At 47.3% G+C, this 26,323-nt stretch overlaps 1 protein-coding gene across 1 annotated transcript; it reads right to left on the bottom strand.

The window, feature by feature from the left end:
• Positions 1-2,686: 2,686 nt before the first annotated feature.
• On the bottom strand, positions 2,687-24,857 carry GBX1 (gastrulation brain homeobox 1). Its single transcript, XM_020977936.2, is given in 5 exon segments — positions 2,687-3,335; positions 23,982-24,045; positions 24,047-24,516; positions 24,682-24,835; positions 24,837-24,857. Coding segments are annotated over 5 exon segments (1,266 nt in total). The 3' UTR covers positions 2,687-2,778.
• Positions 24,858-26,323: the final 1,466 nt, after the last annotated feature.

Here is a 26,323-nt window from a genome sequence, read left to right as displayed (position 1 = left end):
AGGGTGGAGGTGGGGAGGACTCTGGTTTGCTGGTGCCTGCAAGTCTGTAAATAACCAAATGACACTAATCAGAAAGGAGGCGTTTTATTATTTTACTCTTCACGCGACCTCCTCTTGGAGGACTGAGACCTCGACCTGAGGGAGGATGTGGGATGAAGGGGGAAGTGTACACACAAAAGCCTAGGGACCAAAGCCGGGATACATCCAAAGTCCCCAGACCCCACCTGGAGTGATCACTACTGTGAGGTGCTTTGAGGTTGGCTACTGGCGTCTTCATGTTTACTCTGATAGGTGGAAGCCACAGCTAAGACATAGCTAAGATTTACAAAACACTCAACATTTACCTCATCTGATCAGCAAACAAAAGACCTGAGTTTGCAGGGTCTTGTTTGTGACTTTTTCCCCCTTTTAGCTTTTTTGTTTGTTTTTGCTTGGGCAATGGAGGTTAAGTGACTTGCCCAGGGTCACACAGCTAGTAAGTGTTGTGTCTGAGGCTGGATTTGAACTTGGGTCCTCCTGAATCCAGGGTGGGTGCTCTATCCACTACACCACCTAGCTGCCCCCTCCCCCTTTAGCTTTCTTGGCATATCCCAAGTCCCTTTTAAGGGGGCCAAGGAACATAGGATCATAAATTTAAAGCAGGAATCCTGGAGACCAGTCATTGTTGGAGCCCCCAAACCTCCGCAAACGGAGCTAAGATGGCTATAATTATTTGTGATTTGCCTCTGCCTGACCCACCTCCTGAAGACTAACCCAGTAGTAGTCTAAACTTTGGGAGAAAAGATCGAAAGAGTGTAAGGGAGTGTGACCTTGGCCCGGGCCCCTGTTTAAAAAGATTCAGGGATGAGTCACAAGGGCCCTGAGACCCAACCCAGCCATTCAGCATTAACTCAGCAATAGAATCCATGCTTGCCCAAAGGCAACATATGTCTCCTGTCCCCAGTAGTTGTCAATCTTAGTCCCATGCTTAGGAGAAATGGTTACCAAAACCATATGGGACAAATGGCCTGCCAAGGAACGGTTACCTCAACCTCTATTCTTCCACTGACTAACCTTGCTATTCCAGAAAACAAGCAACACAATCCCTAAGGAAGGGTGTCTGGCTATCTTGCTGGCCACTAGGTGCAGTCTTCATAAATGTGGTTTAAAAAGACTGAGGTATGAGCAGTCTATGAAGGCACCGGCTCTTACCTTTTAAGACCATCCCAGTTCATCTTTGGTTAGACCATTTCCTTTTAACCTTAGAATTCTCCAAGTCCATTCTCTCCTATTTGTTCTATCTCCAGTTGGAGCTTGAATCGCAGCCCCCACCAAACCCTTCCACAAGGAGCCTCATTTACCATGAAGCCAGCTCAAACCAAGTCACCTCTTTTTGCCCTGGAATGAGTCCATTTGCTACTCCACAGCCTGACATCTTGGAAATCTTTTCAGTTCTAATGCATACAAAGCTCTTTGTAGCAGTCTTCATATGGGGTATCCACCTTCACAGTATTCATTGTACCTTTCAGTCTCATTGATTTTGCCTTTGTGTACACTAGCTTCCCGTCCCTAAACTCACTCACCTTTTTAACATTACTCACTAAATTCTCACCTATCAGCATCCCTTCTTAGACTGCATTCCCCAATCCAGATCCTCAGCCTTTTCCCATAACACTACAAATTCCCTTTTTTTGGCATCTCGAATCACTTATCCAAACACTCCAGTCACCCTTCTCAAGCCATGTACAGATCAGCCATGCTGTATCGTCCCCTCTGCAATGAGGGGCATGCATAGAGGGGAGGGAAGTGTTCAGTTGAATTGCCCGAGAGAATGGAGGAATGGAGTTACAAGAATGGTCCATCCAGAGATCCCCAAAGTTGGGGTTCTCCAGCAGCAGAAATGGACAGAACTATTTGTCTCCTTTACATAGAAAATAATTTATTGGAGAAACCACAAATGTACAATGGACAAGACCCCTAGTCGCACAGGACTGGATAACCCCTCCACTTGAAGCCGATGCCCAAGATGGAGCAGTCTAAGCACGTGCACAAGCACACACGCCAGCCACTTAAGGGTCCAAAAACTCCATCTAGGCCAGGGGGGAAAGCTGAACCCTTTACCCTCAAACCCATTAACTCCTCCACAACAAGAATCCAAACTCAAGTGGACCAGTGTGGGTGGATAAAGGGCCAGCGGTAGCGAATGAGGGTGGGATGAAGTGTACCTGGAAAAGGATGAGAGGGTAGGTTTGGTTGAGGTTCCTGGACATCAAAAGGTTCTGTGAAGGGTGTGGTTGTGGAGTTGATAAGATTTAGTCTTGGGGCTGCCCTTAATGGAAGTGCTGAAGGCTGAGGTTCCCCCATCCCTCCTAGGGGTGCAGACATAAAGACATATACACACATACTGCTCCATATGTACACTTTACACAAAATAAATAAAAGAACTGGGAGAATCCGCTGGGCAGGGTGGTCCAGGGGAGCACTGGCCACCCCTGCCTAGAGCTAGTCTCCATTCTTACAGCTCATGTCCTTTTCAGTTTCTGGGTATCTTGGCCCGCCCGCCCCTGGGGTCCTTAGCCTCACTCTTCCTCTGCTTTGGGAACCCAGGCCCTGAAGATGCCTAAGCAGTCCCACCCACCCCCAGCCTTGAGTGCCCCGGGGGCAGGCTCTGGGCGGAGTCCCCAGACGTCGGAGCCGGCTTCTCACCCGGCCGCCTGGAGCCCAAAGCAGGATCCTCGCCCTGATGCAGACTCGGGTCAGGGTCCTCCAGAGCAGGCCGGGGAGTGTGGATGGGCGGCCTCAGGGGCGGGCGCCCTGCTCTAGCTGTTGGTGCTGGCTGCGCACGGCAAACCTGTTGACGTGCACGGGAATGGGCACCACGATCTTGGGGTTCCTGACTGGCTCCCCCGAGCGGCTGCTCACGTTACCGGCCTTGATGCGCTTCCACTTGGCCCGGCGGTTCTGGAACCAGATTTTGACCTGCACCTCGCTGAGCTTGAGAGCGTGGGCGATCTGAGAGCGCTCCGTCAGGCTCAGGTACTTCTTACAGTGGAACTCCTTCTCCAGCTCGAGCAGCTGCTCGCTGGTGAACGCCGTGCGGCGCCGCCGGCTCTTGCCCCCGGGGGCCGAGGCCCCTGGGGTCCCGGGAGGCCCGTCCAGGGTCCCGGGCCCTAGGCCTCCCTTGAGCTTGGGCTTGGGCCCTAGCAGGGCCGCCGCACCCCCAGTGGCACTGTCCAGGAAGCTGTCGTCCTCGCTGTCGCCGCCGCCCGAGCCTTCTTCTTCCGGCTCGCTGCCAGCCGTCTCCCCCGACGGCGCGTCCAGCTTCTCCTCATCGGAGCTGTAAACCTTCCCCTCCGCTGTGGGGAGCAGGAGATCAACCAACAGGGTGGGGGAGACACAAGGAGCCGGGAAGGGGCGGGGGGGGGCGGATAACAGACATACAGGCAGCCAGGAAGGGGCAAGGTTCGGACGGATGGACAAAAAGAGGGAGCAAGGAAAGGGGCAAGGGGGAGGGGAGGGGAGGAACAGAGAGAAATAGGGAAAGAGGTATTAACCAGCATAGATTTCATGAGGGCAAAGTGTGAAGGGGCAAAAGCCAACGCGTTGCAGAAAAAATCCCAGCCCAGGGCTTTCCCCGGAAGTGTAACCCCTGAGTTCCCCACCCTCATAACCCAATTCTCTCTCCCTACGCATATCCCTTCCCAGTTCTCCCCCAAAGCAGGCATTAGGAACCCAGCTCCTGTTCATGCTGCCTCTCCAAACCCAGACTTCCAAGGCTCAGGCCTTCTTGCTAGACTTGTTTTCCTGCCTTCTAACCCCGGGGCAACTCCACTTTGCAAGGTGGGTAGGCAGATCTAGGCTGAAAGGCCTCTGAGGTTGCCACTCCATTTTCCTGGACAGCTCCCTTCTCACTAAGGATAACAGGACACTGTTTATAATTTGTGAATCTTTACATCCATCCTCATTTTCATCACAACAACCTTGAGTAATAGATAGTACAAGTGTTACTATCCTTTTAGAAATGAAGACCCTGAGTCTTAAAGGTGGAACTAGAACTTAGGTCTTCTAACTCAAAGTTCAGAGGTCTTTAAACTATATAAGAGGGGAATAATCTATCTATTGCCTAGGGCAAGGGAAGGCCAAGAGTCATTCATCTCCCCCAGCTGAAGGGACCGAGAAATGCTCCCAAAAGACAACCCCCTCCGTCAATCTTTGAGGGGCTCTTCCCCTGAGGAGACAATCCATTCAGACCAGGGTGAATCTAAGCACATAGCACCTTGTTTCAGTGTTTGGAACAGGGGCAATTATTCCTTTTTTCAACCACTTGACCCCATTCTCATCCTCTTCCAATCCAACCGGTGTCCCAATCCTGCTCTCCTTCCCTGGGAAATGTCTTCTCTCTTTCCCAGATACCCTCATTTCTTGTCCTGCTGCCTAAGCAGAGCAGAGAGGTTGTTTTTCTGCTCAGGTTCAGTTTTGACCCTCATGAACCTGGCATGTAAGCTAGGAAAAGGAAGAGGGAAAGAGGGAGGAGAAGGAGGTAGAGAGGAGGTTGGACTGAGGTCAGGGGAGGGGGCAGAAGGGGGCCTGGTGAAAAGGAAGCAAAGCCTAATGGATTCCCAGTTGTTCACAGAAGAACATGGATATTTTAAATCTGTATGTGGTTCTAAGACTTTATTTTAACAATTAGTTTGATCTTTCATCAAAGATTTTATCAGAACTTCCTACAACTTGGGAAGATGTCAGCCAAACATTTCCTCTTGCTTATTCTATATAGTACCTTATCCTGGAAGTATGAATGAACAGAAAGATGGTGAAGAGGCAGGTAACAGACAATGACAGAAGAGAAACCAAAGGGACCTGGGTAATCCAGAAAGTGGCTAATAATGAGTAATAAAGAGATGACTATGAGAAGGAGGAGTGGGAAGGCATATGGATATATGATAGAATCCCATCCAAAATCTGGGGTTGAAGGCCAGGTGATCATCACTAGAGGTTTTCCATATTATAATAAGTCAGAGGCACTCTGTCCATATCAAAGAATTCTAGAGCTGAAGGGACCTCAAAGATCAATCCTAGTCCTGTTATTTCCAACCAATTGTCCACAACAAATTTTTACTGATCCACAGAACTTTGCCCTAACTTCTTAAAACCTGTAAGCTAAAAAGCAAACAAAACAATATGCTGATTTCTTCTTATGAGATGATGGGACCCAGAGCTAAAAGATGCCTCAGAGATCATCTACTTTAACCTAGTCTTATGAATGAGGTAACTGAAGCCCAGAAAGGTTGAGTAACTTGTCCCAAGTCACACTGCTAAGTGACAGAGACACTATTCAAAACCACCTCTTTTGAGTACAGAGCCAGAACTCTCCACAACAGGTGCTTTCTTTTCCTCCCTACATCCTTCCTGGGGACACAGGACCATGTCCATTCTTCCCATCATCCCAAGTTGCTCATTCTCTGCCAGCACTGAACTTTCATTCCCCTCAACACATATCTTCCTAGCCCTCAGTCTTCACTTTTATACATATTGGGCCCAATATCCAGCCCAGCCCCTTACCTTATGCTTTCTTCTTTACTACAGTGCTATCCCCATTTCTCTCTGCCCCCAAGATTCCTATTTCTTTCTTTTATTCCACCCTATTACCTCCCTTTTTCATAGACCTGGCATAGCAGTAGACTGACAGTAATGTGAGAACTGGAGACCTTGAGGTCATCTAATTCAACCCCTTCACTTTACAGAGGAGGAAACTAGACTCAAAGCGATGAAGTGACTTAGGAGTACTGGTTTTTCACATTCCCCACAAACACAGCTTCAGCTTCTCACTTTGGTCTCTTTCTCATTTTCTTTCATAAAGAGCGCTGGAAGGTATCTTAGTACCATCTACTCCAATGCTCTTATTTTACAAATGAGAAAAGAGGTCTAGATTGAAGTGACTTTCCCAAGCTCACATATAAGTGGCAGAACCAAAGCCAAACGCAAATGACCAACTGTGCCATGCTGCCTCAGTTTCCTGCCTCTCCTTAAGATCTCTGATCTTTTCCCTCCTCTTCAATTTCCCTCTCCTTCCCTTCTGGCCATCTCCTGCATTCTCCCTTTTCTTGACCAACCCACATTATAAAACAAAAGGTCAGTATTGTAGTGAAAGTCTACTGCAATCTTACCCCCATCAAAAGTAGAGAGCGGCTGTACACCTCAGGTGTTTGGTTTTGTTTGTAATGTGTAAAGAGAAATAAGCACTAGCTTCTATATTTTAAAAAAGCCAATCAAACAAAAAACCTTATCAGATCTAGCCCCAGACTGCATCTATGAAATCTAAAGAACCAGCTGCTGAAGACCCAGAGGCTGGATTTTAAGGCTTCCAGGGAGAAGTCACTTAGTATCATTCCATGCACCTCAGGGATACTCAATAAATCTAAACTGAAGGTGATTGAGAATCACTTTCTAATCCCACCTAACTGTTGTATCTGAGGCTAGGAAACAGAGGGGATATTTGTTTCTCTTTGTCCTCAAAGCTGTGACTTAACACTCAGGATACAAATTATCATTGTGTGGTGTTATGGAATAGGTAAGGAAAGGTGGAGCAAGGAGAAGAGAGCAGAGAGAAGGCAGGCAAGGTATCAGGGTAGGGGCCAAGGATGGAAATCTGGGCTGTGTGGGAGGGAAAAGGCAAAATAGCAGACTGAAAGATTGGGAAAAGAGAGAAAAGGTTTTGGGAGAATCAAAAGGATAGATATATAGGATGGAGAGATCAGATCAAAATCTGGGGGAATAGTTCAGGGGAAATCTTGTAATGCTTTATTTTTTTAAAAAAAATACTGGTATGATTGGAGTGTGAAATCATAGAAAGTCAGGGCTAGAAGGGACCCTAGAGATCATCTAATCCAAACCCATTTTACAGATGAGGAAACCAACAGAAGCTCAAAGAAATGAAATGATCTGCCTAAAATCACAAATCCAAGTCCTCGGCAAAGCCAGAACTAGAATCCAGGTCTCTTCACTCCTAGTGTTCTTTCCTGTCGACACCAGTCAATGGGCTGGGCAGGAGTGCTTCATGAATGCCTGCTCCTATTCCCCAAACAACTGAAGCCTCTATTGCTCCATTCACGGATACCTCTTCTGACCTCTGCAGTGTATCCTGCTAACCTTTTGGCCTCGAAGAGCTCATTCTCCCTCTCCCAGATGCAGCTCCCCATCCAATCCCAGGTTTATGTTGTTCTATCCTCTCTCTTCTTGTTTCCCAGGTTGCTCCACAGCAAGTGAGCTCCCTTGAGGACAGGGTCTGTCTTATTTCTGTACTTGTATTACCCATCGCCTAGTAAATATTTGTTGGTTGGTTGATTGGCTGAGTAGTCTCAGATGGGTAAGGAACTTCCTGGAAGTCACACACACACACACACACACACACACACACACACACACACACACACACACCCCACAGCAGCCAGGACCACAGGCAAGTTGTAGTCATGGCTGCCTACACACCTAAGATTATCAATGATAGGTCTAGAAGGGACCTCAGAGGGCAAATAGTCTACCCCTTCATTTTACAGTTTGAGAAAAATAAGGCCCAGTAAGGCTGTGACCTGCCCGAGGTCAAGTAGGAAATACCAGAGTAGGATTTCAATACCAGGACTAGAGCTTTTTCCATTCTGCCACAATGAGCTATGTGGGTCTCTGAGCTGTTTGTTATTGTTTGTCCTTCCTTCTCGAAGAGGACCATAACATCAGGAAGGTGATGCCATGACTTGCAAGAAATTGGATTTAAAGGAGGGAGGGCCGTGCAAAGTCATCATCCTCACTTTCACCTCTGGAGCCATCTGGATCCAATGGTGAGATACAGATCAGAACAATTGGAGATGGCCTTTGGGTCTCAGAGCAGAGGGGGAAGGAAATCCTAGCCACTCAGGTGGTTCCACATGAGCTCGTAGGAGTTCCATATTTTCTTTCCAAGATGCTGTCTTCTGAGTTCCTATTAGAATAGGAATTGGGAAGAGGGGACCCATGCCTCTGTGAATCATTTGTCATCCTGATATGGCAAACTAGGTCACTGATCAGAGGTTGGGAAGTGATGTTCTCTTCCTCACAGATGTGCAGACTGAGATCTGATGACATCAACCAAGGTCTGAGTTGACTCTTTTTCCAAACAAAAAGAAGCAGGATCTTGTGAAAGACAGGAACGAAGGTGATTCTTCAACTGCCACCTGGGTAAAACTTCTTAGGATTGGTGAGATCACGCTGGGGTTCCCTGAATTTTGTCGATACTCTTTATGGGGGAATATATGGTCAGGTTTGGAAGCCCTCAAGGTATTGGCCCGGAATGTCTAAGTTCCAGCTTGTTCCTTGTTGAATTCCTGGTTGGTGGGATGTTTGGAACTGAGCTACCTGTCTCCAGCCCATAGAATGCACTGTCTCCCCCAGCCAAGGAAAGAGGCTCAGAGAGAGGTTAAATAACTTGTCCTTGGTCACAAAGCTTAGAATGAGATTGGGTTGTAAGAGGTACATCATCCTTGGTATATAAAGATGCTGGTTGAAAGACATTATGTTGAGCACAAGCTTGCTTCCTGTAGATGAATTCTATGGACTGGATATTAGGAAAGAGAAGTCCAATTATCAGGCAAGAAAGGGATGAGTGTAGGTCTGGATTGTTACTGAAGTCATGACCAGTGTTCAGCTGAACTTCTGCTAGATGCTGCTCTCCTGACACCAAGAGGCCATGCCCTGTGAAGTACAAAGTGTGAATCCAGATCCAAGTTTCCTGTGGGGTTCTTGGTAAAAAAAAAAAAAGACTCCACTTCATTTTCCCCAAATACTGGGAAGAGATGCTCCCAGCACATCAAGGTCTGCTCAGCTGGCTACCACTGGGAGGGGCAGGGGGAAGGAGAAGCAGCTTCAGAGGTACAGAGAGACCTCTCCTCATCGGTGGGTGAGGTCAGGCTGAGAGAGTAACCAAGGGCCAAGGAATCCATGGTAGGTGATCTCCAGCAGAACAGAGGACAACTGCCTGACATGATCTGATGTGGGGGCATCCCACAGCTCTGACCGCACGGGATGATGGACTTGTGCTGCATAAGTGGGGAACCACTGAGGGAATGGAGAGAATCACTCTAGATTCCCAGTGCCTGGAACTCATCCCTTTTACGGCCCCTCATTGCCCCCCTATATTATAGCTCTGGCCCCCATGACATCTGCCTATCACTCCCCAACTCAAACCTTCCAGACCTGGACTTATTGTACAGTCTTTTCTAGCAGTGGCAGAAAGCATTCCTTCCTCTTGTTCTCAAATGTTTGCCCACTATTCCCAGGGACACTGCCCTCTAATTACCCCCTTACTCCCAGAGAAAGATTCTCTCTTCTTCCCTCTCATGATAGCGAATGAGCCTCTTCATTCAAATTTCCTTCCTCATCAATACCAGTACCAAAAACAACAACAAAAACGGCTGCAACCATCATTCATAATGAATAGCTCATCCTCCTTCATTGCCCATTCAGATTTTTGTTTTCATATCATTCCGAGCATAGACTTCTTTCCCTGTTCTATTCTAAAGAGCATTCTCTCCTATCATTTACAATGACAAGCTCCCTTCCAGGATATAATTCTCTTCTCACCATCATTCCCATATTTCCATGTCACTCACTCCCATCAATTTTAGGTACAACATGGAGATCTTTCTCCATCCTATCCATTACTCTTTTCAGATCTCACAGTGATGGGCTTTTACCCTCTGAGTCAATATAGCAAGTTTTCTCTCCATTATTTCCAGTTCAAAGTCTTGTCTCCTTGTGTTCCTTCCTCCATGAATATAGAGCCCCCTCTTCTCCTAGATGCCCCGCAAGTACTTCCCACCCAGAGGATCTGTTTCTATTCCATAATACCTATTCAGAAAATTTAATATTTCTATAATGCTAGCACTTTGGAGATAGCCTCTAAATTTGAGTCCATTGACTTAAAGAGAGTGTTTCTTGTCCAGACTTCTGATTTCATTGACAACAGCAACTCCAGTTGATTAAATTCCTATCAATGTAGATGGACACTGCTCTGCAATTTATAAGTCTTAAAGAGTTGCTTGGGGCACAGAAAGATTATGTAACTTCATCAGGTCCACATAGCCAGTTTATGTCTGGGGTGGAGTTTGAACTCAGATCTTTCCTGACTCAGGCCAGCTTTATCTACTATACCAAAATCCTTCTCTTTGTTTTAGCTGCCTTCTTCCTCGAATTTCTTCTTAACTATTATCTCATTTTGTTCACAAGGTCAGAAGTGGAAAGGACATTAGAGGCTGTCTTGTATGACCCTGGCTCTCCACCACCACCTCATTTTTCTGGTTGTCAGAGTTTACCTGGATCTTTCTTCCCCATTTTCCCATCTCTGGTCTCCTATCAAAGTCCCAGCATCCATCCTTATAGCTGTCACTACAAGGAAAGTGAGGCCTAAACCATTTCAATGACTTGCCCAAGCTCACACAGCTATTAAGCAGTAAGACTTCAATTTGAATCTGATCAGTGTTCATCCTTCTATCCCATACTGCCTGCAGCAGCCCTGAAAGCAACTCCATAAAGTAAGTAGAACAGCTAGTATTATTCCCAGTTGTAAGATAAAGAAACTGAGGCACAGGAAAGTTAAGGGACTTGTCTAAATTGCACAGCTTAGCGAAAGGACTAGATCTCCTGAGCTCTTCTTCTGTGCCTTTTCCACTGGACCATGATCCCTCCCATTATTCTCAAAACAAAGCCTCTTCTCCCAGAATCCCCTTATCATTTTCAGTAAAAACTCAGGTTCTTTCAGAAATTTCAGCACCAACAATCCAACCTCCTCATGTAACCCAACCTGAATCTCCTTATCTCCCTTGTCTTTCCCAGAGAAAACACTGTTATCACTTCCAATAACAGACCTCCCTGAACTTTCATATTTCAGAAACTTCATTTTCTATGTGCTAGGTAACTCTCCCATCACTGGATGATGGAAGCTAACTCATCCCATGATCATTGGAACATAGACCTAAAACTCAAAGGACTTTTACAGTCACCAAGCTCCACCCCCTCATCTCACAGATGAAGAAACTTAGGCTCAGAGAATTTAAAGACAAAGTGACCTCAGAGCCAGGATTTGACCTCAAGTCCCATGCCAAGATCAGCAATCTCCCATGCAGATATGGTTTCTCCCATCGCTTCTTATTATTCTTTTTGGTTTGTTTTGTTTGTTTGGTCTTTTTTTTTTTTTAGCTAGGCAATGGGGTTAAGTGACTTGCCCAGGGTCACACAGCTAGTAAGTGTTATGTGTCTGAGGCCGGATTTGAACTCAGGTCCTCCTGAATCCAGGGCTGGTGCTCTGTCCACTGGCCCACCTAGCTTCCCTGGCCCCCCCAATCCCCGCTTATTATTCTAAGGAAAAAAAGAAGCACAATTGGCAGGGCAAATTCTGTCTTTAGAGAACCTGGGTTCCAGGTTCACCTTTGCACTTTCTTTTTTTTAGGCAACTGGGGTTAAGGGTCATACAGCTAGTAAGTGTCAAGTGTTTGGGCTGAGGCTGAATTTGAACTCAGGTCCTCTTGACTCCAGGGCTGGTGCTCTATCCACTGTGCCACCTAGCTACCCCCACTTTTGCACTTACAAACAATGTGACTTTGACTTTGGGCAAATCCCTTCACTTGGTAGGCTTTTTTCTCCACCTGCAGAATGAGAGCCAGGAGACCAGATGCTTCTTAGTGCTAGCTGTTTCAGCTCTAAGAGTCTGATCCTATTTGTTTATACTATTCAATCTCATCACTCCATTTCTTTCAATACAAGTTTTCTTCCTCCTCACATCAAGTACAGAGCTGCTTTCTCCTTCATTTGTAGTCCCCAGTCCTCTCTCTCTCTCTCTCTCTCTCTCTCTCTCTCTCTCTCTCTCTCTCTCTCTCTCTCTCTCTCTCTCTTTCTCTCTCTCTCTCTCATATTCTCTGTCTGTCTGTCTGTCTGTCTCTCTCTCTCTCTCTCTCTCTCTCTCTCTCTCATATTCTCTCTCTGTCTCTCTTCTCTCTTGTCTCCCTCCCTCTCCCCCCTTCCCTCTCCCTCTCCTCTCCCTCTCCTCCCCTCCTCTCCCCTCCCCACCCACACTCATACATTCATTCCAATAAAGAGCTCTCTTCTCATCATTTGTCGGTAGAACTCTCTGTCCCATCCTGGTTGCTCCCCTCGCTTCTCCTCATTACAGAGCTCTCTCCACTGAATGGCTCACACTGTATTAATGTCTCTCCTAATCACTCCCAGGACAACCCTCTCCAGCAGGCCCAGTACGGTGCTTTTTTCCCTGCTAACACCGATAGTTTGGTATATAGTTGTCTCTTTCATCCTTTTTGGTGTAACTAGAAATTAAAATGTTCATCTAATATTAAAGGGAGATGGTAAGCTCTCTCCTCAACTCTATGTGAAATTCCTTGTTTTATTTTGTGAACCCAAAGGAATCACTGATCTAACTTAACTTCAGACTGTATGATGAACTTTTCCTCCTAAAAATGCAAATAACCTTGGGCGGACTATTAGTCTTTCACATTTTAGTGTGAATGAGTTTAATCAACTTGCTTGCCTCTGAAAACCTATTAAAAGTCCAGCCTGGGGCTGGGGAAGGAGACTTTGAATTTGAGAAAAGGAACAGAGAAGGGGAGCTAGTTTAGGAATCTGAGGAACTCCAAAAGGATATTTGTCTTTTCTAAGGTATTACCCAAAGAGCATAAGGAAGGTGATGCCCACTCAGGGTAGAGATGAGGCCAAAAGTGGGGAGAGAGGCATAGAAAGGGAGGTGGAATAGATCCAGGCTTAACTGTGCCTACTTTGTAGTTTTTATTTTTTTTATCTTTTTTTTAAGAGGGAATTGGGTTAAGTGACTCGCCCAGGGTCACACAGCTAGTAAGTATCTGAGGCTGGATTTGAACTCAGGTTCTCCTGACTCCAGGCCCAGCATGTAGTTTTCCCTAGGGCCATCCCTGTCTCTATTAACCTGAGATTTCTCCAATATTGCTGTTGGTAAGAACCATCCTTTTTATTACCAGTAGAGCCCTCTATTCTTTATAATTAGCAATTTTTAAAAAACCCTCTCAACCATCATGCTCCATCTAATTCCAGAATAGTATAAAATCTCTGGAACTGAAAAGGCTATATTCTAATGACATATTGTTGGAAACTTCACTACCTGTGATGGAAATAAACATAAGGATCATTCTCAGAGAGAATCTTTTGAGGTTATTAGTAAGCTCCATTTATCTGTTCCCCCTACCCCCACCTAGTACAATTTAGGTGATCAACAAATGTTATTGAATGAATTAAAGCAAGGATTTTCTCTTGATCATAGGTCAAGAAGGTATTAGGTCCTTCTCTTCCAGTTGAAGAAGGAGATCCTGTAGCATCATTCCCAGAGCCTTATCAACCCCCTGTGAGATCCTCTTCTCTCTCTAGGGATGATAGATAGCTCAATTCTATGAAAGCACACAGAATGAGGGGCCCATGTGAAGCATGGTACTAGGGGCCCATCTCAGTTGAGGAAGCCTGGGGCCATCTCCTTCACAAGATATTTCTTTATTTCCCCAGTTATTAACACTCTTTCCCTTCTGAAGTTCTTATGTATAATGTAAATATTAGGGTTTACTTATCTGTGTACATATTTTGCCAAATAACCAAAGCTCCATACATTTCTGTCTTTGTAGCATTAGTCCTGCCTCATAGTAGGCACTTAATTTTTATTGAACCAAATTTAATTCTAACAGTATTCCTGCTCCTCCTAATCCAGCACCAAGACCAGGACTTGTTGGATTTAAAACTGGAAGCAATGTTAGAAATCATTTAGCCCAAACCTCTCATTTTATAGATGAGAAAAATGAGACCAGGAGAAGTGATTTATTCAAGGTCACACAACTAGTAGGCAAAGGAATAGAGATTTGAAAACGACTTCTCTGAACAACTCTAAAGCCATGACACCTTATTTATCAACTTTCTCCACCTTTCTGATGCACTCCTCCAGGCATGGGACAACTTTGTTCAAGAAATTTGTCTCTGGAGAGCTTGCTAATCAAGGTAGAATCCTAGAATGTTAGAGCTAGGTGCCTTAGAAATCATTTCCTTCATTTTACAGATATGGAAACTGAGGCCCAGAGAGGGGAAATGATTTGTCCAAGTTCACACAACTAGCTATAGAGCTCTCTCCATCATTCACAGATTAGTTTTCCCCCCCATCGATTCTAGGGGAGAACTACTTCTTCCCATCCCTTCCAGTATATTAATAACTCTTCTGTCTCTTCTAGTTCTTCTCTCTTCTCACTCCAAGCACAAAGCTATTTCCTCTACTCCTTCTCCTTCTCTCTCTCTCTCTCTCTCTCTCTCTCTGTCTCTCTCTCTTTTTGTCTCTCTCCATCTCTCTGTCTCTGTGTCTCTCTTCTGAGATTCACAGTAAAGTCATCTGTCTGCCATTACCCCCTATCATTCTTAGTCCTTCCTCATGACCCAGATTCCTCCACCCATTGCTCTGTTCTCCATCACTCACTGGAGAGAATCACATACCCTGCACTTCTACTGCAGAATTTCTTACAGATCACTCCAGCTTTGTTCCAGCATAGCTTTTTTCCCCATCCCTAGTCTATGAAAAAATAACCCGTTTTCTTACTAGTTGGTGTTATCATTGGACAGTATGTGTTAAGTCCTGGTGATATTGTGGGATTCTAGCAAGCATCTTCCTTGAGGGCATCTGAGCCTGAGTCATCAGACAGAATAACGTGGACCAGGAAAGAGGTGAATGTCTATTGGGCCCAAGGTCTGTCTATCTCCTTAGTTCTGCCAATGGGCTGAGAACTCGCTCTATCCCAAGACCAGAAGCTGAGATTTAGTGAAAGGTCCTCCAGGAGGCTGTGAGTCTTGAAATGGGAAAGAAAATGAAGCTGGTTTGGGGGGCCAGCAAGAAATAATCATGCTGGAGGTAAACTGAGAATGATGGCAACCTCCAAAAGAGGCCATGGAGCTAAATTAAGAGTCAGTGCTAGTTAGAGCAGAAGGTAATGAATCTGGGTTTCCCCTACGGACAGAACCATCCTTAAATAATAACTTGTTTCAATAGCATTTTAAGGTTCACTTTCCTCACAACAGCTCTTCGAGGTAGGGCATATATTATTACTCCCATTTTACAAATGAGGAAACTGAGGTCCAGAGCAGTTTGATTGAAATTGCCACATAGCTAAGGAGTGCTGGGGTCAGCATTTGAACCCAGAACCTCCCCTCACTCCAAGTGTAATGCTCATTCCACATCCTGTTCCTGAAAACTCTATCAGACTGGGTTTAAACTCCGGTCTTTTCAGCTCCACGTCCAGCATTCTATCCACTGCACCACCCAGCTACCCCTAAGACCAGGGGAGGAATATTTCAGACAAGAGAGGACATTACCACATTTACTGAAGACAATACACAACTCAGCCAAGGTTTAGACTAGAAATGAGAGGCAATCTGCCCTTTTAAGTTCTGTTAGTCGTTTTCATGAGACTAGTTGTTTTCAGACAAGCTTCCTCTGCTGTCAAATCCAGCCACTTGGATTTTTCAGTGTAGATTGCTAGGTCATTTTTAAGTGAGTGTGGATTTCACTGAGCGGGTTCTGTAGTATTCCCATGTGCAATGTGATTGGTGAGAGAGATGTCATCCTGGAAAAGGAACATCTGGAAAGTCTCACAATCAATTGGGAATCCCTCTCCTGTTTGGATGCTGCACAAGACATCTTCCACAGGAGAAACACCGTAGATGGGAATGTGTCTATATGTCTCTCTATCTATTTACTACAGCTCAGTGGCACAGTTGATAGAGCACTGGACTTGGAGTCAGGAAGACCTGAATTTGAATCCTGCCTCACATACTGACCAGTTGTGTGACCGCAGACTAGTCACTTAACCTCTCACAACCTCAGTTTTTTCATCTGTAAAATGGGGGTGGTAACAGCATCTACCTCACAGGGTGGGTTGTTGTAAGGATCAAATGAGATACTATATTACAGTCCTTTCCAAACCCTAAAGCACTAAATAAATGCTAGCTATTATTATTGTTGCTGTTTTCATTATGCTGAAATTCAGCAGGTAGTTAACTGGTCCCCTCATATCTATGCTCAGTTGTTTGTTTTTTCTCTTATTTTACTTTTCCCTTATTCATCCAGTAAAGCTTCTTTGGAAAGCCTCCCCACCCCCACCCCCACCCCCTACCCCCAAGCCTGTCTTGGTTGAACTAAGAGATAAAGAGATTTATTCATACCTTGGTGTAGAAAATAAAGGATGGGGTGAGAGGAAAGAAGACACAGCACCTATTAGCCCTAGAAGCTTAATGTGGTCACTTAACTTTTCTCAGCTTCCCTCCCACATTCTCTCATCTGTAAAATAGGGGTAATAATGCCACCTACCTCACAGAGTTGTTGTGAGGACCCAATGAGATAGCCTATGTAAAGTACTCTACAAACACTAAAGCACCATGAAGATGTAGCTATTCTTATTGTCGTGATTGTGGTTGCTATAACTATTATTATAGAGTAGCAGCAATGACGGTGGTATCTGGGCATCCCAGTCTAGGCCCAGCATTCTCTCAGTTAGTGAGAAGTAAAAATCGCAGGCAGGGTAGTCCATGCTGGTTTTTGCCTACCTAGAGGCATCTTCCCACCCAGTACCAATGTAGTTGGGTCTTCTTCCTTCCTCCCACTATGACATTCTTTCCTGAGCCTCCAATCTAAATCAATCTTCTGCCACTCCCGCTATGAGTACCTCTTCTCCTAACTACTCCTAGCACATCAGTCTTGCCAGATTACTCTTAATTCCTGACTTCAAACATGATCATATTTCTAGCTACAATGAGAAGAAAATGAAGCTCTCATTCATTTTCTCCTTCTAAAGCGGAATTCTCTCCCCCTCACTGTTATTACTGACCTTGTTCATCATCACTAGAAGTGCAAAGGTCTGCCCTTCCCATCACTTCCAGTCTGATTTCCATTCCCTCCCTCCCAGATTATTAAAATTTCGCCACTGCTTCCAGATGAGAGCTCTCTCTTTCCAGTTTCTCCCATAGAGCTTTCTGTCCTCCCCATAGTTATTGGTTTAGTCTTTTCTTCCTATCACTTATTAAGCTTAATTGCTCCCTAACAACTCCCAATTCAAAATCCTCTCCCTTATGGCTCCCAGGACAGGGATCTCTTTAACCCAATATTCCTAGTACCTTTCCATCATTACACTTATCTCATCTCCTCCATACATCCACCTATTTGATAAAACTTTGTGAAAGGAGAAAAGAGACAAAATACCCATAGCAAGCTATATCACCTTCCCTTCTGCTACATTCAATAAACAGAGGATCATAGGATTTGGAGCTAGCTGAAAGGATCTTAGTGATAACCTACTCTAATTCTCTAAGTTTACATATGAAGAAACTGAGGTCCAGACCAGTGAAGTGATTTGCCTTTAATTTATTCAATATGTTAATGTTTATTAATTTAATAAGCACCTATCTCTTAATATTTTTGCATATTCAATGAATCATACTTCAGTTTGAACACAAATACTTCTATTCTCTCCTAGCCTCTTGCTTGCTTTCTTTCCTTCCTTCTTTATTTCTTTTTCTTCCTTCTCTTCTCCCTCCCAACTTTCCTCCCTTCCTCCCTCCCTCCCTCCTTCCTTCCTTCCTCCCTCCCTTTCTTCTTTCCTTCTTTCCTTCCTTCTATTTTCCCTCCCTTCCTTCTTTCCTGTTTTTCCTTCCTCCCTCCTATTTTTCCTCCCTTCTTCCCTCCCTCCCTCCCTCCCTCCTTCCTTCTTCCTTTCCTTCCTTCCTTTCTCCTTTTCTCCCATCTTCCCTCCCTCCCTCCCTTCCTCCCTCCTTCCCTTCCTTCCTTCCTTGACTGGGTCTCCCTATCTTGCCTAGCCTGGAAATGCAGTGCTATTTGTAGATCTGATCTCATTGCTGATTGCCATAGAACCTTTGACCCAATCCATTACTGACCTGGGATAGTTCGCCCCTCCTTAGAAAGCCTGGTGACCCCTGCCCCTGAGGGCTTGCCATTTTGGTATCAGACTTATTTTGGACACCTACTGGGCTTTTAGTCCTATAGGGGCACCTAGGTGGCACAGTAAATAGAGTGCCAGGCCAGGAATCAGGAAGACTCATCTTCCTGAATTCAAATATGGCCTCACTAGCTGTGTGACCCTGGGCAAGTCATTGAACTCTGTTTGCCTCCATTTCTTCATCTGTAGATGAAGCGAAGGAAATAGCAAACCACTCCAGTATTTGTGCCCCCCCCAAAAAATGGAGTCACAGTTAGACATGACTGAAAAACCTCAACAACAACAAGTTCAGAGCCCTTGAACTCTTGAGCTCAAGCTATCCGCCAGCCTCAGCTTCTCTAGCAGTGGAGATTATAGGTGTGTACCACCACACCCGACTCCATTCACTTTCATAGTGAATTCTCTCTGCTTCCATTATGTAATTCTATCCCACAACTTCCAGAGGGAACCTTCCCCCCACACTCCATTCAGTATATGATATTTTCTCCCCTCTCTATGTGTATTGCCTCTTCTCCTCACTGTAACCAGAATAGACCACTCATACTTTCCACTTTGAATACAAGCACATTCTCTACCATCCTCTTCCCAGTTTCTTCTCTACACATTTCTGTCTCCATTCCTATTGGAGCTAAATCATTCTTTATTGAGAGATCTCTCCTCTACTCCTACCAGTAGCAGAGCTTGAATTTCCTTATTCCTTCTGGTACATAGGACTTCTTTCTCCTTTGCTAAGGAAGGAGCTCTCTTCCTCCTCCTTCTGTCCTGTCAAATAGTCCTTTCACTGCAAAACCACCACTGAAGCCTCTACTGCATTATTAATGATAGCTGACATAGAGAGAGAGCTTTTGGGATTCCCAAGGGCTTTACATACATCACCTCAAATAATCATCACAGCATCCTGTGAGGCAAGCACTACAAGTGTCCTTATCCCCATTTTAGAGATGAGGAAACTGAGGCTCAAAAATGGCAAGTGATTTGCCCATGATCACGCAATAAGTAAATGTCAAAGATGAGACTTGAGTCCACATTCCCTATCTCCAAGCCCAGCACTCTTTCCACTATACTGAACTGCATTATTCTTGATATTCTCCTTCCAGTCATTCCCAATACAAAATATTTTCCCCAAACTATTTCAAAAGCATGTTTTTTTAAATTTCAAGGCATAGATCCATTTTAGTTTATGAATCTGGAAGGGAACTTAGAAATCATCCAGTCTCCTTTCTCTTGTTGTATAAAGATGAGGAAACTAGTCCCAGAGAGATTTTATGATTTGCCCAAGATCACATAGCTAGCTAGTAGCAGAGTTAGGACCAGAATTGAGGTATTTCCCTTATAGCAAGAGTTCTTAACTCTGTGTGTGTCATAGACCTCTTTGACAATCTGGTGAAGCTTATGTATCCCTTCTCAGAATAATGTTTTTAAATCACTGAAGAAGATGCTAAATTTCAGTTAGAGGTTAGCAGAGGTTATTTTTTCCATCTAAATCCAATGGCCCTCTGAAATATAACTGTGGACATCTTAGGAATTCATGGATCCCAGGTTAAGAACTCCTGACTTATATCATGCTATCTGGGTTTTCACTTTCCCATCACTCTCAGAGGGAGAGTTTTCTACTACTGTTCAATGCTGAAAGGGCTCCTTTCTGAAGCCCCCTAGAAAGGATTCTCTGATCAATATCATTCCCAGGAAAGCGTTAGTCCTCAGTACTACCAATAGAATTCTTTTGCTGATTGCATATCACTTTAGCATTCTCTGTTTCTCCCTGATAACTAAAAGTCACATTCTGATAGTCACAATTGGTGCCCAAACAGTGAATCAATTGGTGGTCATCTAAAATGCCCTCTGACTGCACAGCCCAGTGTGGTGTTGATCTCACAACATTTGAAATGTAAACATCATGCTCCCCCCAAAGCCATCTGGTTTCCTGATGTATGTCCCCTGTCTCCCTTTATTTTCAATAAGAAGGCATGTTGCTCATCAGTCCCAGCAGAGTTGTATTCCCCATCACTCCCTGTATAGTCAGATCTCTCTTCACCAAACCACTTCAAGTTTACCTTTCTGCTCAATGATTTCCACTATGTTGATGCCTCCTATGTTATTTCCATTATCATCTCTCACTCTCTATCTTCCAGTCCTTAGTGCTTTTCTCTCCATCAGTCCAAGTACAAGTGCTTCTCTCTCCATCTCTCACAGTACTGACCTCTCTCTCTCTCTCCCCCATTACTTCTAGTACATCAATTCCCTCCTCCCCACCATATCACTCAGTTTTTATCTTATTGCTCTCAGGAGATCTGCTTCTATCACTCCTTGGATAGGGTTGTCTACCCAATCATTTCCAATATAAAGTTCTCCTCTACTTTGCTCCAAGTGGAATCTCTGCACCATTTCTCCCAATATGCCATTCTCTCCCCCATAACTTCTACTATGGAGATTTCTATCATGACATTCACACTACAAAGTCCTCTTCTATCACTTGCAGGTGCCAACTCCTTCATGAAACTTTACCTGATCCCTCCCTCCCCAAATCTCTGGTGCCTCTCTGTGTGACCTTTCCTATACATTGATCACATTATAACTTTTATCATACTTCTTTGTGAATGTCTTTTTCCCCTGCCCTACTAGATTGCGAATCATTAAGGAAGGGGACTGGGTCATTTGTCATCTTTGCATCCCCAGAACCTGGCACATTGCCTTGCACATAAGAGGTACTTAATAGATGTTCATTTAATTACTGAGATTTCTCATAGGCCCATACACAGCCTTTTACACCACCACCAATACAATTGTTTCTCAGAGCTCCCTCCTCATCACTCCTGGTACACTGAGGACTCTCCATCCATCCCAGTACAGAGCTCCCTCCTCCCCATCACTCCCACAACAGAGCTTTGTCTTTCCCACTACCCAGCTCTCTCTCTTTCCCATGGCTTTGTACTGAGAGTGATAAGGGAGAATTTTGAATTGGGGGCAGTGGGGCAGAGATCAAAGCACTGAGTCCTGTCCACAGTCACCCCCTTCATTCTCTTCTCCGAAGATGGAATTCTTTTCAATCCAACCCCCTCAGTACATGCTTTACTCTATTACTTCTGGTACACCGCTGTCTTCCTTTATTCCTCCCAGTACAATTGTTTTCTTGACCTCGACAAATCCCATAACATTTCTGCTCTTCTACATCACTCCTAGCGAACAAATGCTGTCTCCTACCACTCCCAGCATCTCCAACTACAAGATCTCTCACTCACTTCCCCCAATATTGGCCCATCTTCCCATCACTGCTGATCCAGCCCCACTACACCCCTTTCTCCTAGTACAGGACTTTCCCTTCCATCATTCCCAAGTCAGTCTTTGCTCTGAGATCACTTCAAGTACAGAAATCTCTTTTCTCAGTAAATTCAACTTCTATTGTCTTCCAATACTGACCTTTCTCCCAGCATTCCCAGTCCTGTCTCCCCCTCCCCATCCACACACAGCACAGACCTCAAGCCCCTTCACTCCCCACACTAAGACCCTTTTCTACTCTTTCTCTCCCATCAGTCATGAAAATGCTCCTTCTTCAATCAGAGGGGGAAAAAAACCTGATTTTTCCTGCTTATCTTTCACATTCTCACTGAAACCTCTCTCCTGCTCACCTCCAAGACAAGCTACTTTCCTCCAGCAGTCCCAGAGCAAACCACTGACATCCATCATTCCCCAGTCGGAGTTATGTCCATCACTCTCCTGAAATGCTCCCTATAGAAGCAACTTCTTCCTGTCGATCTCAGTAGGAGTTCCCCACCTTCCTCATGCCTCCCGATAGAAGCCTATTTTCTCTTCCATCGTGCACACACGGTTCACAGCTCTGGACAGAAGTCTCATGTTTACATCACACCAGTACTCCTCTACCTCATGCTACTTCCAGTGTGAGAATTTTCTCCCTCTCCTTTCCTTCTCTCCCCATTCTCCCAGCATAAACATTTCTCTTTTGACCATCAATTGCCGAACGGGATTCTTTTTTGTCCAATATTTTTATAGTTCTGCCTCTCCTTTTCCTTTATCCGGTGCAAAAATCCCTTTGAAATATTTGCAGAAACCTCTCCTTCCCGCCAGTCCTAAAATATTCTCCTCTCCAAATTGCCGCCATAATTCCAATATCAATTTTACTTATTTCTACCCAGCCCTTCACCCTCCTCCCCTTTGCTCCGTTTGTTTCCCCTCTCAGAGTTTGGTTGCAGTCAGTCCCATCTGTTGCCAGAAAAAAGCCCAAATCACAGATTAAAGTCGGAACCACGGCTAGAGGGAAGGGAGGGAGGGCTGGGTAGAGAAGAGAAAGGAGTTGCTGACTTTCCTCTGGTGTAAAGCAGTGTTGCCCTCAGCCCTGCTAGACTGGACTCTTTCTGATCTTCCTGTTCAACCGATTCAAGCCTGTACCTTCCTTGCCTGGGCAGTTTCACCCCTTTATCTATGACTTCATTTAGTTTCATTTCTTCCGAGGCATCTCATCATCCCTTGGGCGATCCTGCTATTTCCCTGCCCCCACCCCAGGACTGTTCCGTGACCTCTCCAGTCCCCAGGACTACCCTGTCCACCACTTCAAGTCTGCTTAGCTCTTCGACACTTCCCCCGCCCCCCAATCTTTGGTCACCCCCGGGACAATCAGACTATAATTTCTCTTCGCCTAGTACACAGCTCCTCTGCCTAGTACACTGCCCCTCTGCCTAGTACACTGCCCCCTCCCCCAGTCCCACTGCCAGAAAGTTGAAGGCCCAACAACACTGCCCTGACTTCCCAGGCACTGAGCTGGGTCCCTTGTCCCTCTCCCAGCCAGAAGGAATGCAGTACCAGTCCTTCCTGTGCTCCTGCTGGAAAAGCCGGGAAAGCAGAGGGAAGTCTAGCCCATTAAGCCCTGTCTTCGCGGAGGGTGGGCAAAGAGGGGAAATTCTCACGTCCCCTGCTCTACCAACCCTTTAATCTACTTCCCAAAATCTGGTCCCCTGGCCCCCAGCTCTCAGTTCCAAGGCCTGGGTTGGTGGAAGGTAGACTAGGAGCAAAGTCTAGGAGAGAGCGCAGGGCCAGAGGATGGTGGAGGCTGGGTAGGGGTTCGTACCACACCCGGAGGGGCGCCCGTTGCGTTCTGAGCCCTTGGTGGTGGACTTCATAATCTCTATGCCCCGAGGCTGACCCAAGCTCGCTGAGCATCACTCCAATATCTAATTTAGATTCTCAACAGTTCTAAACCCCTGACCTCACAACCCTTCCGAGCCCCGATCGGCTTTGCTTGATTCAAGCTCAGCCGGTCCCTCCCGCCTAGCCCAGTCCAGCCCCATTCCACTGGGCCTCGCGGGTAGTCGAGCCCAGCCTCATCTGCTTCCCGCTCCGCAAGGGGGGGCAATCTCGGGCTTCATCCGCAACAATCAGGCACCTTCCAGGGTCTCTCCTTTTACTTCTCCACCCCAAGGAGCTGCGTCTCTGGGTCAATGCCAGCCACACCCCGAAACCCTGAAACCTCTGTTCCCAATTTTTCCACAAACCCTTCCCCCCAAGGTCTCGAGTTCGAACGATGCCCACACACCCCTGTCTGTTCATTGGTTTCTCACCGTGGACCAGCGAAACCCTCCACTTCAGCTACTCTATTCCGGAGATTGGGGTGGGGTGGGGGACTGGGGTGGGGGGGAGGTGAATGGAGGAAAAGAGGGTTGGGTTGGGGCGGGGCTGAGCTCCAGGTCGGACCCGGGAAGGAAGGGCTGGGCAGGCAGCCGGGAAGCCGCTTCTAGGGGAAGGAAAGGTGATGGGATGAACGTCGGGGCTGTTACTGGAGCTGGTATCTGGGGATTAGAGAGTTTGTCTGTGGGAGTGAACACCGGAGGACCGATTATGAGGAACTTGGCTAATTTGGGGCCCAAGGCAGGAACCTGGAGTCAGGGGCTGGGGTGTCCATCCAGGGTTGTCTGATGTCTGGAGGTGCATGGGCCGGCCCGGAGACCTTACCCGTCAGACTTGGGAAAGTCTCGGAGAAGTGCGGCGCTGGCGGAGGAGGCGGTGGTGTGTGGGGGCTCTGCTACTTTCTCTCTGGTCGACGGCAGCTCGTCGGGCTCCAGCCCGCTCTCTGGGCGCCGGCCACCGGGCTCCGGATTGTTGCGAGAGGCAGCCAGCTCCGGGGGACCGTAGAAGGTGTCGTGGGGTTCCGTGAAGCTGGGCAGTGCGGTGGTGAGCGCCACCATGGATGGCACGGCCTGGCCCAGCCCGGCGCAGAAGGTGTTAGTGAGGCGGCCAGCAAAGGAGGCAAGCGGTGCGAGTGGCGGGAGGCCTGCGGGCAGGGGCGCGGGGGCCAGAGCCTGAGGCAGGACCAGCGGTCTATAGGGCATGAACATGGGGTAGCCAGTGTACAGCAAGTGGCCCGAGCGCGGAGGGGGCGGCCCGATGAGAGAGTCGATGGAGAAGGCGGTGCCCTGGCTCCCACCGCTACCCCCGCCGCTGCCCCCAGCCCCGCTGCCGCCTCCGGGTCTCTGCATCGCGCCCGGGGCTGAGGCCACCTAGGGCGCCCCCGGGCAGCCCGCCGCTGCCACTAACTCGGGCAGCGCCGTGCGCCCTAGCTCGGGGCCCCACCTCTGCTTGCTACGCCCGCCTGGGGCGTAGCTCCCGCGCCCGGCGCCCCCAGGCTCCTGTGCCCCGCGCGGGGCGGGCGGGCGGGATCCCTCCCTCCCCTCCCTCCCCTCCCTCCCCTCCGTCCCTTCTTTTCTGGGCCGGAGGTGGCTGCGGGGAGCGGGCTCAGCGCAGTGTGGCTCGGGCGCCGCCGCTCGCTAGCTCTCATAAGGAGGGAGGGGGCGGGCGTGCGGGCTGGGGGGTGTCGCCCTCCGGACTCATCCATCTTCCTCAAATTACGCTTCACTTCCTCCCTCCGCCCGCCAGCCCGCCCGCCGCCGTCCGGCTCCCCCGATCACTCCGCAGAGCCTGTTCCCAGCCTCTCGGCCGGCCCGGCCCCCGGGACCCCCGCCTGCCCGCCCCCCCATCCCACCCCCCGCGGCCCAACCAACTATTATTAATGGAGATTGATGAGGCCGGACACCGCCGCTTTGTGAAAGTTTGTGGCGGACGAGAAGGCGGCGGCAGCTGCTGTGACGGTTCCCCCCCCCCAACGCGGGCCCCAGGGGACTCAGCTAGGGGGCGCGAAGGGGGAGCCAAGTGAAGGGCAGAGGGGGTGGGGTGGAGGGAACTAGATAGAAGGGTAGGCCAGGGTAGTGCGTAAAGAGTGAGATGTGGACTCGAGAGGTAGGGCTGAAATCTCCGAAGGAAAGACTGGGGGCGAAGGCCGAATGAGGAGTGGGATAGGAGTAGAAAGTGGGATACCGAGGCAGACAACATATATGCCTAGTGCCTAGGCATATTCTGTACCAAGGATACAGCAAAGAGTGAGGTGGACCTGGAATCGGACTGGAGGGGCCAAGCAGGATTTAGATTGTGGGACAGATGACCCTACAACCCAAACTCAAGTTCCTGCCAACCAGTTCCCGTCTCGTTGGAACGCCTTTCACTCCTCTTTTAGGCTATTCTCGTGGGCTTGTCCCCCAGGACTTTCTCTATGATTCCCCATCATGTGCATAGAGTGGTGATAAGGGTATCCAGAGTCCCAGGTGAGGTCACAAGGGACAGAGACCCGCTCCCCTATGACCCCTTCTGGCAAGTTACAGTTCCCCCTTTCATTCCTGCTACTCGCTCTTTCTCCCTCCTCGACTAGACTAGAAAATGAGGGTGGAAAGATAGATGCTTGGCGGGAGAGGAGAGAGGGCCTTCCCAGTTAGAGTGCTAGTTAAAGTCTCTCTCTCTCTCTCTCTCTCACACACACACACACACTCTCTCTCTCTCTCTCTCTCTCTCTCTCTCTCTCTCTCTCTCTCTCTCTCTCTCTCTCTCTCCCCCCCGTCTCTCTTCCTCTTTCTTTCTCTCTCCTTTTGTACGTACTATGTTTCAGTGCCTAAAATATATTCAGTGCTCCGTCTCTTTCACTCTTACAGATGTTCCTTTCCTCCCTTTCTGTGTGTCTTTATCCACATCCTTCTTTCCTAGTTTTTCTGCCACTCTCCCTCTCGGTCCTATTTACCGGTCTCTTTCCCTCCATCTCTTTTTCTACCTCATTCCCAATCTTCTTCCAACCCCTGTCTTGTGCTGTCTCCCTCTATTTTTCTCCCAGCTTCCCTCTATCTCTGTGTATCTCTGCCTCTGTCTCTCCAGTCTCGGTCTCAGTCTCTCCTTCTCCCTCTCTCTTCCTCCCTCTTCTGCTATTAATTTCCCTGATTGGCTCCCTGGCTCCCGCCGCTGATGAGCCCTATTCA

The sequence above is a fragment of the Phascolarctos cinereus genome, unplaced genomic scaffold (assembly GCF_003287225.1).
Source record: "Phascolarctos cinereus isolate Bilbo 61053 unplaced genomic scaffold, phaCin_HiC Scaffold_1;HRSCAF=81, whole genome shotgun sequence".
NCBI classification, from domain to species: Eukaryota; Metazoa; Chordata; class Mammalia; order Diprotodontia; family Phascolarctidae; genus Phascolarctos; species Phascolarctos cinereus.
Note: the sequence above shows the minus strand (reverse complement) of the source record. Positions and strands in the feature narration are given on the sequence as shown.